Consider the following 14,069-nt stretch of genomic DNA (forward strand, 5'->3'; position numbering starts at 1 on the left):
TCCAACAGGGTCAGAGCGATAGAAGCAAAGCAAACTGGCCAGCTCCTACAGGCATGTCTCCAAGGGTGTTCCAACGTGTACTGTCTCCAGAAAGGGGTTAAGGAACAGATTCCAAGGCCGGTGTAATGCAAATGTCTTAGGAGTAAAAATCTCTTTTGACATCTCAGCTTTATAAGTGAAGATTATCTGGCTTCACCCTTTCATACAGACAATGAACTAAATGTTTTCTCTTTATTTAATTAATAAAGTCTTAATAAACGTAAACAAGACTCCTAAAGTCCTCACATTTTTGTATCATCTGTGGATCAGACCTCGTACGATAGCTTTATAATCAAACCTGAAAAGCCCACATGCAACACCAGAAGATGACAGCAACTGGGATTGCTCAGCTGACTGCAGACAACACACATCATTTCGTGGAACTACTATTTATAAAGATTTGTATTGTTCTTATCCTGCATTCTTTAACACTTGCTGTAAATAACATTAAATTATAAACTGACCATATCTACAGCTCATATCTGAACATGTCCGTCTGTCCCAGCACTCTTTTACTTTTGGTTTTCTTGTTTCCAATTTTTCCCTCACCACTTACAGCAGCTTTCTCCTAAAACAGATGCCTTCTGCATAACCAAATCCTTCAGTCATGATGAACTTTCCCCACTTTCCCCATCCATGGACAGAGCTGTTTTCAAGATAAGCAGCCAGGGCATGTTACCTGGGAACCAGCCATGAAGAGGATGCAGATAACAGTGCAAGTCATCAAGTGAGGAGAAAAGGAGGATGGGCCTATGCTGTAATATCTCCTTGAGACCTATATGCATCTATCTGTGGCTCAGATGAGGATTTCCCTCATGTCATTTCAACTTCTTTTTAGTTTTATACGTGTTATATTGTTTCCAGGTTTGGCTTTTTGTGGTTTTACTGCAAGCAGAAGAGTGCTACAGTGCAATTACTGGGCAGTGTCCCTACACCTTGATGAGAAAGCACTATATAGATATCATGATCATTACTGGTAATGACAGCATAATCAGATCCTCTGCGTGAGGCAGACAGCATAAAAGAAATTGAAGACAAATGCTGTTCATCTCCAAGACTGGTGCTGCCCCAGCAATAAACTACATGGCTAGTTAAATTGCCACATGCCATGGAGCTAACATTTGAAACTACTTCTTCCAGTTATTAACCGTAACAGGAGGATGAGGCACCATATGGTGTGACAACATGATAGAAATCAAGAATACAATTTATTTGAAAAAAAAAATCCCCAAATTGTTAGGGCTTTTAAATAACAGTACCTTTCATGCTATTTTACTATCTCTCTAACATTTCTTGTTCCCAAGCACTTGGACTCCCCTCCAGACTTCACCTGTGTTGCTTCATGGCTTTTCACATGATAAGCCTCTTTCCCAGGCCTCATACAATTAGAGTTCATTATGTCCTGCAGATCCACCTTCTCTTGTGCCTTTCCCTGTCAGGTCAAAGGCGTGCTGTTAATCTCTCTGTTGGAAATACAAATGGCAAAACACTGTGGCTGCAGAATCCTGATGGCCTCCCAGCTGCCCAGAGAGTACAGATGGGTTTGCTAGCCTGCTGCTGCTTCTCACCCTGCTCTGCTTTCATCTGATACAGAAACTTGATTTCATCTTGATAACACAGTGAAACACATCTACAAGACCTCCTGTGATTCTCTTTTACACAGCAATGTTCAACACCAAGTGAAGCAAAGAGGATTTTGGAGATGAACCTCAGTGAAAATCTGATCTGTGTGAATGTAACTATTTATTGTTTATTTGTAACAGCTCAACACAGAAACCAGGATCTCACTACGCAGGATACTGTATCTGCCTCAGAGCAAAAAGATGATCCCTCCCTCAGATCTTATACAGCTTGATAAGTTTTTCTCCTTCCTTCTATATCATGTCTGGCTGGGATGGTGTTAATTTTCTTCATAGCAGCCCATATGGCACTGTGGTTTGGATTTTGTGATTAAAACAGTATTGATAACACACCGGTGTTTTGGCTATTGCTGAGCAGAGCCTGCATGGTGTCCAGGTCTTATTTTTTTCCCACTCTGCCCCCTTCCACCCCCCTCCCCCCCCCACTCCCCCCTCCACCCCTCAGTGAGTAGGTTGTGGGTGTGCAAGAAATTGGGAAGTGACACAACCAGGACAGCTGAGACAGATTGACCAAAGGGATGTCTCATACTATACAATGCTGTACTCAGCAGTAAAAGCTTGGGAGAGAGGAGGAGGAAGAGGGGATGTTTCTGGTTATGGCATTTGTCTTCCCAAGCAACTGCTACGTGTGCTGAGGTCCTGCTTTCCAGGAAGTGGCTGGACATCTGCCTGCTGATGGGAAGTAGTGAATGAATTCCTTATTTTAATTTGCTTGCACGCACAGCTTTACTTTACCTATTAAACTGTCTTTATCTCAACCCAGGAGTTTTCTCACTTTTGCTCTTCTGATTGTCTCCTCCATCCCGTTGTGGGGGCTGGGTGGGGGTGGTGCAACCCAGCATACCTCCTTAATTGTTTTGTGAAATAAAACTGCTATTGACTCCACAGATTCCAGCTGAAACCATGAGGAGGTACCAAGGACCAAGAACATGAGGAGGTACCAAGGACCAAGAAAAAAGTGCTCTGATCTTGGAGAGAACCACTGAAACAGAGTCAGCATGGGAGACATGACCTTGTGGTTTGGGGAGCTGTTTTCCACTCTTGATTTTGTCACGTAACTTTACTTTAGACCTTTGCCCAATTATAAAACACGAGGAAAAACAACTCTTCCATCTTACAGGTAGTGTGAGGAAAAACTCTGTTACCTTGGTAATGGACGACACAGCTACATGTGGCAATGCAGTGAACGTGCCTACTTCTGGGACAGGCTGAGGATAAAGGTGCTCGTCTGTGTTGGACATGATCTAAACAGAAAATACCATTTAGGACACATTATGCGTGGACAATACACAGTAATAAAATTTATGCAGTTTTGTTTACTATAAAGGCAACAGGAATTTTGTTGCATAGTATGTCAAAAAAATTTCAGGCAGGAGTTCAGCTAGGAACACCTCTTCACTGAAATGCAAGAAACAAAATGATGGTTGAGGTCACTGTGGCTTCTGCCCTTCCATAGCCAAGGAAGACTCCACTAGCCCCGCTTCAGTCTAGCAGGCACAAAGCAGCATAGGTCTGTCTGTGCTGAGTCCTCAACCAGCAGTAGGTGAAAGTTGATTCACCTTTCTTCACCCCATGTTTCACTACCACACAAGCTCTTGTCTTACCCACAGCAACAACCGGGCTCATGCTGCAGTGAAACAGTAGCTTCTACCACCCTGACTCAACTGTGGGAGGTTAACGAGAGCAGGTGTAGACATCTCAATGGGCACTAACTTTGGGAGTTGATGCTGTGGCAAGATGACTCCCTCTCCAGTCACGTGCCTGAAACCTTCCAGAGCTCTAAATCTGGCAATGTGTAATAAGCCAGGTAATGCTCCTCTACCGAACGCCCTGTGTCCCCTGCTATCCTCAGCCCCAAACTGTGGTTCCCTAGAGGCATAGGAAGAGAGTTAGGCCTTCACGCCAGAGAATGATGGGACAACGTGGGCAATGAGGACACTCAAGTAAGGGGCCACCCATGCCAGGCACGAGGAGCGTCCCTGAGAAAGGGGGGCTGAGCCATTTCTCACAGAGACCTCAGGGACTAAGGCTGGGTCACGCACCAGTCTCTGTTGAGGACGCAGGTGTTGGGGGCACCATGGATCAAAGCATTCACCTGGAATGTAAGATAGTCAGGTTCAAGTAATTAATATTGATAGATTAAGTAATTGCTTTCTTCAGGCACATACTATCATGGTGCCTTATGGCATGAGCCAAAGGTGCAAGCAGCTCGAGGGCCTCCGATGCACACACAGAAGGTGGGAGATGTCCAGAGACTTAACCGGCACCTGCAGCTCCCAGGACATCTACGCCGGCCTCTGCCTGTGTGCGGTGGGCCTACGGAGCGGGCTCCCTCCATGTGGCCTGTGGGGACGGAGGTCCATCCTGGGCAGGTGGCCGGGCTTGAGCCAGCGTGCCCGGACACTCGAGGGAGAGTAGCGCAGCGTGAGCAAAGGCAGCGGGTATGGAGCGAGACCAGGAGAGCCAGGAGAAGGGCAAGCCGCAGGGGACGGGTTGTGGCCGCCCTGGGCGCGTGTCCTTCCCGGCCGCAGCGGGGAAAAAGGCTGCGGGCGGTTAAACAACGAACAGCCCCAGCCCCGGCCCGGCAACAGCCGGCGCAGCTGGGGTGAGCTCTGCCGAGGCGCGCCGCCTGCGCGGCGGCCCTCGGCCTGAGGGAGGAGAGGAGGGGCGGGGAGGGCCAGGCCCGCCCTTCCCCATCGCCAAGCAACGGCCCGCGGCCGCCCGGGGGCCCGCAGCCCGGCCCCGCCGCTCCCCCGCCCGCCTGGGCCGGCAGCTCCGGCCGGGTGTTGGCTGTAGCGGCCGGCGGGGCGTGCAGCGCTCCGGGCGGAAAGCGGAGCCAGCCCGCGGCGGGGCCCAGGTAGGAGGTGCTCCCCCCCCGCATAACCAGCGACCGCGGCTTTAAATACTAATATTTGTTTGCTAATGTGAGCGCGATGTGCAGCAGTTCAGCCTCGCAGCCCAGCGCGGGCTGCAGCCCGACGCCCTGCGGCTGCGGGAGTCGCCAGAGGCAGCTGCAGAGCCTGGGGCAGACCGGGCGAAGCTGGATGGGGCACCAGGCAGAGGCCATCACCTCAAGAAATAATTAAAATGGGTATTTCTGAAATTAAATCCCAAGGCAGGCAGCTCCCAGCCCCATGATTAAATCCCATTCTTTAAACCCTCAGGGTCACAGATTATAGGAAAGATTACTGGTCGGTCTGCTGAGTTTAATTACACCGAGACATTCTGCATTAACTTGGCAAGCTCACATTTTTAATGCTTAACCATTAAGGATCGTATTTCCTCCCATAGGTGTAAAACTGAGCAGCTGGAACGCATGAACAGGCTGGAAGCAGCCATGGCCAGCACAAAGCCCGGGCTCACCTGAGTGCTACCCCAGGGACGTGGGTGCGGGGTCTACCACCACGGCCTCTGCACGGCCCTGGAGCCAAGAGGTGACAGACACAGATAGTGACATCCTGCTCATCTTGGGGAAGGTCCCCACTTCTGGGTGCAGGTCGGCAGCAGCAGTAGGTAGGTAGGTGTTAAACCCCAGTGTGGTCAGAGACAGCTGTAGCAGTTCTTGCGTTGTGGAAGAATGTCTGCAAACACGTGGGCAGGTTTCCAAGTTATTACAGAGTAGGCTGAACACAGAGGGTTCTGTGAATGCGGGCTAATGAGGAGATGGGCATTCGTCTGGGCACCCATTTATACCAAGTCAAGTGAGTGAAATTTGTGTTCGTTCATTTAGACCAATGCCTTATCCTAGAGTTACTGTTTCATAATTGCACTTCAAGAGCTTCCGCTTCTATGTGGTATGACTTCCTTAAAAGTAGGTAGGTGTTCTTTGTTAGTTAAAATGTTTTATTTTCTTTACGCTTAATTATCAGGGAATCTGATGCTGACATTTGTTATATCTAGGCTTGGTGAGCCAATTTCCTGTAAACTACTCCCTGATTGCCAGAGGTATGAAAGCTGTTCCATTAATACCAGCTGACATGAACAAACCACCAAAGAAGGCTTCATTGTTCAGACATTACTAACAATTTATGATTACCTAGTGGAGACCACAATGCAGAGTTTACCACGCACTGGATTCATGTACAACAGTGCCTTTCACTGAAATGCTCCTAGTAGCAATGTTGAGGAGTGCAGAAAAGACAAAGCTAACTGCAGTCTAGAAGCCAAGTCATCCAAATGCTTAGCATCGCTACTTTCAATTACATGTGTTTTTTCTTAGTTTAACAGTCTTTACCCAAGGATTTGTAACAGCTACTATAAAACTTTAGTTGCTTGTTTGGTTTTTTGCATTTTAGCATGTGACATAGTGCTGTTTAGTAAGGACATAGGAAAGAGAACTCCCAGGAAAGACAGTGGAAGCAAAGATAAACATTTCCTGGAACCACCATGTTAGGTTTGTGTGCAAGCTTAGAAGCAAGCCTGGAAATCTGGAAAGCACTGACTGCAAGAGGCACAGCAAGACTGCTTTACCCTTTGTGGCATTTTATGTAAGTCCTATTATATCATGACCGCACTTCAGTACTTACCATGTTTCGCTACTGTTTCGCTGCTGTTCCCTACAGACCCCTTACCCAAGGAAAGCTGTCACTAAGAATTCCACTTTCACTAATTCCACTTCAGTCTGTACAGGGTGGGGTGGGGGGGCTGGATCAAGGGAATCTCTGATCTCTAAGGGAATTCAGAGAAATAATCCCAGTGCAGGTTAGATCTTACTCCCTTCCAACACTAGCTTAAGTCAGAGGTGGAAGGATACTGCAAGTCTGACTGTAAAGCATCAATAAATATATTAATACACATTACTATTGGAATATAGAATTAACATGTTACTTTGGAACATAGAAAGTCATTGTATACAGAAATTCAAATTTTGGCCACAATCTCAGTCCTTTAATGAGGCCTAAAGTCCCTTTCCAATAGGAGCCTCATTCCTCACATCCTGGACCAAAGTTTGCTTCAAATATCTTCATTTTTTAAGCAGTGATTCCCTCACTACAGGATATAGGATAGTCCAGGGCTATTTTTAACCTACCCACTACGTACCTATGGTAAAGTAGCCGTATATGTCTTAACACCACTGCCCTGCTTCCTAGCTTCCCTGAAATACCTCCTGGACCCTTCTCTAAAACCCTCCTCCCATTCAAGCCCCTGTTGAGACGCTCCTGGCTTTGCTCTCTGTGTTGTAATGCATTTGTTACAGGTGTCACAGCACTGCTTGTGGAAGAGCTGTGTGACTGCTTTGTGGTTTCCCCTCAGAGCCTAACAGTAGCAGAATGCGTTGGATAGCCAAGACGTAGGTACATCATACAAGAGAGTCATCAAACGTATGAGTGGAGAGAGAAACTGCCAGAATTTTTGCATTGTTTTTCACATTCAAATAAAATAATGAGAATCTTAAACGGTTTTGTGACTTGCAAAACCTTTGAATTATGTAATTTATATTTTGATAATGGTAAAGCCATTTCACATTGGGCTTTTAGTTTTAAAACTAAATTAGCATTTGAAAAAAAGTCTTTCTGAACCATTGTCTTTTAAAAATGCAAATAAGATTATGACAATTTCAAAACAAGAAAATTGAAATAAAAAAAATGGCAAAAGGTTACTTTTGTTCTCTGGAAAAAAGCTCTCAATTCCAACAAATTGTAATTTTTACACAGAAAAAGCATCCCAGGCCAACTCAGCTGCACATTGCATTGAGTACTTCCAGGTGTGACATGTTCCCTTGGTTTCTGTAGCTGTTAGGAAGGCAGAAGCTACTCATTCTGGAGTCTAAAACTCAGCTGTAAAACAAACAGCAAAGATGTCATTCTGTTAATGGGATGTGAAGGAGTCTTGTGTAGTGTACGTCCTGCCCACTTCATGTTTCTTTTGCTTGCTACTTTCTGAGAGGGGATGGAGGTCGGTACGTTAGTGCTGTGCTGAGGACCATTCTGATACGAACACTCTTCTCTTATCCAAGACAGTCTCTGTTCCAAACATGGAGTCTAATCACTGGGGAGCAGCTCTGTAGGGTTTCAGGAAATTAAAACTGAGAGAAACAGCAACACTCTCAAATCTACAGGTCCATGGGACTTTTTGTCTGCTATGCCACCAGTCAGCAGCAAGGGGGTTTTAGTTTGAGTCTTGTATATATTGAGCTAGCTGGGGAGGGAAGGGCACACTTCATGAACTGTTTATATGAGAATTGCTGTGCCCAAAATAACTCAAGATGTGTTTCTTACCCATGAAAATAGACAGGGACCATCATGTACTTCCACTATAGATACTGGGAAATGGTATTTCATTCAGAATCTACATACATTTCTATGGAATGTTATTTTCTTGAGAGGAAAGTGATGGGACAAGAATGTGCCCTGCTCTTCAGGAACTGGGGAGAACCTCACTGGAGGAGTAGCAGAAGATTATCAGTGATTTAAATCAGTGTATGTCAGAGGAGGAAAAGAGCATTGGAATCAATAACCATTTTCCTACTGTCTACCATCAGTTTTTCATTGGCCTTTATAATCTTAGCCAAAAGAGTTTGCTCAGAGCAGGGCAAGTTAGCAGAATGTCTCAGTAATGCAGCAGTGCAAAATATGTCTTACTAGGCAAAGTTTTAGCCATTAGGCTGAAGGCAGTTCCAAAAAAACCAAAAAGTCTAGGTATCCGAGAATTACAAAAGCTTTGGGACAGCTATTGCTGTAGTAAGCCACCTCAAAGAAAAATTAAATAAAGTGTGGAGACATATAACTTTGCAGCAATCAATGCTTTGTGCTATCTTAACAGCTATCTGGAATCGATGCCCTTTTATATATATCTTCGAGCTTGAATGCACCCTTTGACTTCTCAACTGTGGACCCTAGAAACACACTGGCGACATGCATTGAGAATACTTTGAGAGTGACAGGCATTAAGAATACAGTGACGGTGATGACTGCTAGCACAATCTATGGCATTAATTTCACTGTTTTCTTCCTGGTGATTCTTTTTTCTTTCAGCTAGTAAGATGGAAATGATGGCAGATGACTATGACACAAGAGAGATCTTGAGGCCGTTGGTGTTTCGTCTCCATGAGAATGTCCCTGCAATAGTCCGTGAAGTTTTGCTGGAACGTGGCTGGACTGAATTTGACAAAAAGGAGCAAGATGATGCAGACTGGAACCTATACTGGCGGAATTCACCTTTCCGCATGACGGACCACCACAGCATTAAACCCTGGCAGAGACTCAATCACTACCCAGAAGCTGTCCGGATCACCAGAAAAGACTATTTGGCAAGGCATCTGAAACGTATGAAAGGAGCATATGGATCAGCTCTGTATGAATTTAGTCCACTGGCATTCATCATGCCCAATGACTATGTCAAATTTGTAGCAGAATACAGCAAGGATTCTGTAGACAGAAGACCTAGCTACTGGATTTGCAAGCCTGTGGATCTCTCCCGTGGAAGGGGCATACTCATTTTCCAAGACATTAAAGACTTAGTGTATGACTGTACAGTCATTGTGCAGAAGTACATTAGCAACCCACTGCTCATTTCAGGGTATAAACTGGATCTGCGCCTTTATGTGTGTGTCACCAGTTTTTGCCCCCTCACCATTTACACTTATGAAGAAGGACTGGTGAGGTTTGCCACTGAAAAGTTTGACCTCAGTTCTCTGGACAATGTCTGTGCCCACCTAACGAACACCAGCATCAACAAATGCGGAGCTTCGTATAAAAAATATAAAGAAGGGATTGGCTGCGGCTGCAAATGGACATTCAGCAAATTTCGCTCTTACCTTCGAATATTTGGGGTTGATGACATTCTCCTTTGGCAGAAGATCAATAACATAGTGATTCTCACACTGCTTGCTGTAACACCCTTACCAGTGGCTTCCAATTGCTTTGAGCTCTTTGGCTTTGACATCCTGATTGATGACAAATTCAAGCCGTGGCTTTTAGAAGTCAACTACAATCCGGCCTTGTGTTTAGACTGTTCCATTGATGACACTGTGAAAAGAAAACTTCTTCACGATATTGTTGAACTGCTGAACTACAAACAGATTGACACTTTCAGGCAAAACCAAGTGTCGGGGACAAAGGCTGGCAGAAGGCATGTGCCCTGGAGCACAGCTAGTGAGAGTGCCTCCGGGGAGGCTCCTGGCTTACTCACTTGCCGAAAAGTGGCTAAATGTACTTCTGCTGCTTCTGTCCAACCTGCACTGCAGGCTGCAAGAGGATCAATTCATAAGGTGGCTACCCTGAGCAAGAAAACTGCCAGAGCACATCCAAGAAAAACATTGACTTCCCAGCTGCGGGAAAGGATGAACATGCCAAAAACGCCCTCCCGAGCAAAAGCTGAAGCTAAAAATAAACAACTCCCAGGAGCTGGGCATTCTCTGCAGAAGTCTGCCCCACTCAGCCACTGGTTACCTACACCTGACTTCTGCAGCTGCAAGTTAACTACACGTCCCTATTTCCTCTCAGATAAAGACCAGAGGCCTATCCCCCGAGTAGGAGATTTTGTCCTTATTTTTCCTTTCAACGAAGCTGCACTTCAAGCTTCCAGGGATGGGACAGATGTAAAGAGCATCATAAAGGAAATAAAAAAATTAGTGAGCAAACAGTTACCATCAAAACAGCAGAACATAAAGAAAAGAGTAGGCTGTTTAAGTTCTGTGTAACTTCATGATGTTAGGTTATCTAGACATATCGTAAATGACAATTTTATCTTGAAGGAGGTAGATGTACACTGAAATTGTATTAGAAAGAGAGATAACTCAAACAATAGACAATTTAAAAATTGTAATTTAGCAATTACCATGAGAGATTATTTTTTAAAATTAAAGTACTGGCTATTTTTTTTTAAAGTAATTCTTGAAACATTGAAGTAATCCCGGAATAAACATGGAGAATTTTATTTCTCAAAACATCCTCAGAAATGCCATTCTTTGTTTGTTATTTTTCTCAGCAATCTTTGCTGCTTTTCTTTTCCTAAGGGGGCTTTATGACTTGAAAAACTGGTCACTTTACACCAGGGAGCATTCTACATGCACTCAGTTTACAAAGGTGCACGTAATATGACTGATGCAAAACCGTCATGTTTTTGAATAATCCAGTGAACTTCCCAACATTCATTTCCAGAAATTAATTTTGCATTGTAAGAAACACCAATATGAAATAACTTCCATTTTATGACCAGTAGGGTTCCGTAGAAACTCTTATGGAAGGTAATTTTTAAAAAATCTCTATACTGCTCCAGTGTTTTGATTCAGATAAACTCTTAGTAGAGAAATAATTAGGCTTCCCAAGGTACCAGAGGGCAGAATACAAACTGGAAATATCATGTTCAGAAGACTGGATCGACCCTCTCTCTCTCTCGCAGAGTCTGCATTAGCCACCTGATGGGTACAGTGGTTAGGCAGCTTTGTTTTGCTTGCAATAAAACTTTGGTGATCAGCTGTGCATGCAAGAAAACTGAACTGAAGCATTTGAGATGGTGATCAAAATACCACCCTGCCCTTGTACATCTCTGCTGCTCCCAGCTGTTTGAATGGAAGTAACGCTGTTCAGAAGTCACAGCGTATTCTAAATTTGAATCAAAACTGAGGCCAAATACTGGCTTTAGCATTCTTCTGCTAATGCCAGAAAACCTGTGGAAAGATGAGAAGTGGGGTTTCCCAACTGTGTTCCATCTCCCTGAAGGATTCATAAGATTTTGTTCACTATCAACCCTCTAGAACAAAAAACAGAGTAAAGTAGGTATGTGTATTCCTACAGTTTAAGTACATATGCAGTCACGCTTAAGTTGGATTATTTGTGTTCAACAATGAACTATGGCTGGTAGACCCATTACTGCTTCTGGTCACCTAACGCAAGTGGAAGGTAGAGGAGATAGGATGTGAGACTCAGCCTGAGAAAAATAATGTGGCATGCGTCATAACTGGTCTGTGAAGGACTCCCAGTTATAACATACCTGACAGACTTGTCATTTAGATAGGTGTTTTTCTGTCTCCTCCTTTTCACACCAAATTTGTGCCCCTGATTTCAATAATCCCTTTGCTATTACACTATAAAATATTACTTGAAAAACATGTCTTGGTAAATATGGTGGCCACAGACTGGTTGACAAAAGTACTGTGAAATGCTCAGTGGTCTCACCCTTTGATTTCACCAATGGAAGTTTTGCCATTGATTTCCAGAAAGCAGAACCATCCCATGCTTATGTACCATTACGAATTCCTGTAAGCAGGTCCTAACAAGGCGCATGCATGCGCTGGCAAGGTGAATGCATACACTCTCAAGGTGTTTGCACACATGCATGTCTGCATGTGTGCAGTTTTAGAGACTGACATGCGCATATCCCCCATGTGTTGCACCTGTGCAGGACTGCAGGCCTAATTATTCCAGAATCAGAAAGCTTCCTGCAAGCGCAGTAGAGAGTGCTTAATGAAGCAAGGAGCACGCAGCATACAAAATACTTCCTTATTTAATTTCCAACTAGAAGGGATTATATGCACAGATTTATATACACCGGTTATTGAATGGCAAACAGTGATTTAAGGCTAAAAGCTACAAACAAAGCCTGTTTTCAGTATTACTATAGAAACAAAGAGAATGTCAGCATATTAACTTGAGAACAGGGACCTTTTGTTAAAAGGAATTCCTGGGAATAAAAACAGTGGTCCTTTACAAAGCACTAGTATCACATCTAGTTTCCCAGACAAAATGACACATTCACTTTTTTCATGATGCTTAACAGAGAGAACAAAACAAATGTAGATTTCTTCTAGTCAGAATAAAGCAGCACTGAACTGAAATTCTTAGTAAAACACATGGAAAAAAGTGATCTCTGATTACTTTTAATTAGAGTTTCCTTTTACAAAACATATAAAAGGTACTAAACGTTTCAGTAGTGAAAAACACAGGTTTATAAATTGTTCCTTTGTTATACAGGAGTAAAGGAAAAACAATGCAATTTTATTATCACACCAGTTGACAATAAACTGCATGGATGTTCGAGGCATCATAGTTACATTCATAAGACCCAGCATGTGTATGGGCAATATTAGCAACGCTTCTTGCTCTATTCAATCTATTTCTTCCAAAGATGCTCTGTAATTTGAATGGTGATTTGTCCACAGTCTGACCCACTAGAAACTGAAGAGAAGAAAAAGCAATTCCATAATCTTGCAATTATTTTGCACTTAGGTTTGACAAAAGGCTAAAGCAGCATGCTATGGAAGTGTGTTTGTTGCTCCAGGAATTTGAAGGGCCTGAGGAGATAATTGGTCTTCTCAGTCAATAGGCAGGTGATGAGCTGAGCTCTATGGGGGAAATGCTTCAGTGCTTTGGAAAAATTCGAGACAGATGATGGACAGGCAGTCTAAGGGGAAGGCAGCTGAAAGCAGCATCTGATAAATGATTAACCCCCTTAGGTATCAAGTGCAATCCAAAGAGCCTTGAAGCTGGAGAGACCCACTGACCAGAAGCTTTTTTCCACTACTAGGAGAATAAAGGCAGAAATGGGAGAGGTTGATTCAAAAACAAAGCAACACAGAGGAGGTCTGAGGAAAGACTGCAGGAGGAAAAAGAAAGGTCTGTTTCATCCAGAATAATGACCAGGGTGGAATAAACATTCCATTTTGTCTTCAAATGCATGAGACAGAGTTCTTAGATTATGATCATATAATTGTTGAATAATTTATTTGGAAGAGACGTGCAGAGGTGTGACTGTTCACTGAACTCCTGCTCAGGTTTTGGTCTAATGTACAGCTCATGATAAGGCCTGATGCATGCTGGGATCTTCTGCTCCAAAGAACCCAACCAAACTGAAAACATTAATCACTTCCACATTTTTTGTTATTTGTTTTAGTCAGCATAAGACAGCACTGAACTCAAATTCAAAAAGCTTTTAGATTTCAGGTTCTTATGCCATGCTCTTTAATTGTAGTCATTTTGTAACTAACCAGCAGAAAACCAAGGGGAAGTGTGGTCAATATCATGAAAAAAAAACACTTTGATGAGAAGTACTATGGACATTTATTTTAATGTTACATACACAAATAGGGCATGACTGCATTTCCTTCAAGTCTCACTCAAGAGACATTTCATTTGGGCAAGGTTATTCCAAACTGAGCACCAGTTAGCAAACCAAAGTAAACTTCAGCCCTACAGATCCATCCATTCATTTTCACAAGGCTTAAATTTTCCTAACAATTTTGACATTTCAGGAAAATGGATTCAGCAACTTACGTACAGCACAGCCCTTTGAGGGGTGGAATCACTTCTTGTCTAGGATAATATTACCGTCCTCATCTTTGATTCGAACTCGTCCAGTGGAGTACTTGGTTTCTTGTCTGCCATTGCAGTACACAGTTTTTACAGTGCCATCTGGGTACTCCCTCCTCTTGAATTGCGCAGTGTGAACCTC

General features: G+C 43.7%; 1 protein-coding gene across 1 annotated transcript; it reads left to right on the forward strand.

The window, feature by feature from the left end:
• Positions 1–8,661: 8,661 nt before the first annotated feature.
• Positions 8,662–10,288, forward strand: TTLL2 (tubulin tyrosine ligase like 2; the record flags this gene model as incomplete). The annotated part of the gene is given in 2 exon segments (XM_082480335.1): positions 8,662–10,257; positions 10,259–10,288. Coding segments are annotated over 2 exon segments (1,626 nt in total).
• Between the last annotated feature and the right edge of the window lie 3,781 nt (positions 10,289–14,069).

Source organism: Vanellus vanellus (genome assembly GCF_965231255.1).
Source record: "Vanellus vanellus genome assembly, chromosome: 3".
Taxonomy (NCBI): domain Eukaryota; kingdom Metazoa; phylum Chordata; class Aves; order Charadriiformes; family Charadriidae; genus Vanellus; species Vanellus vanellus.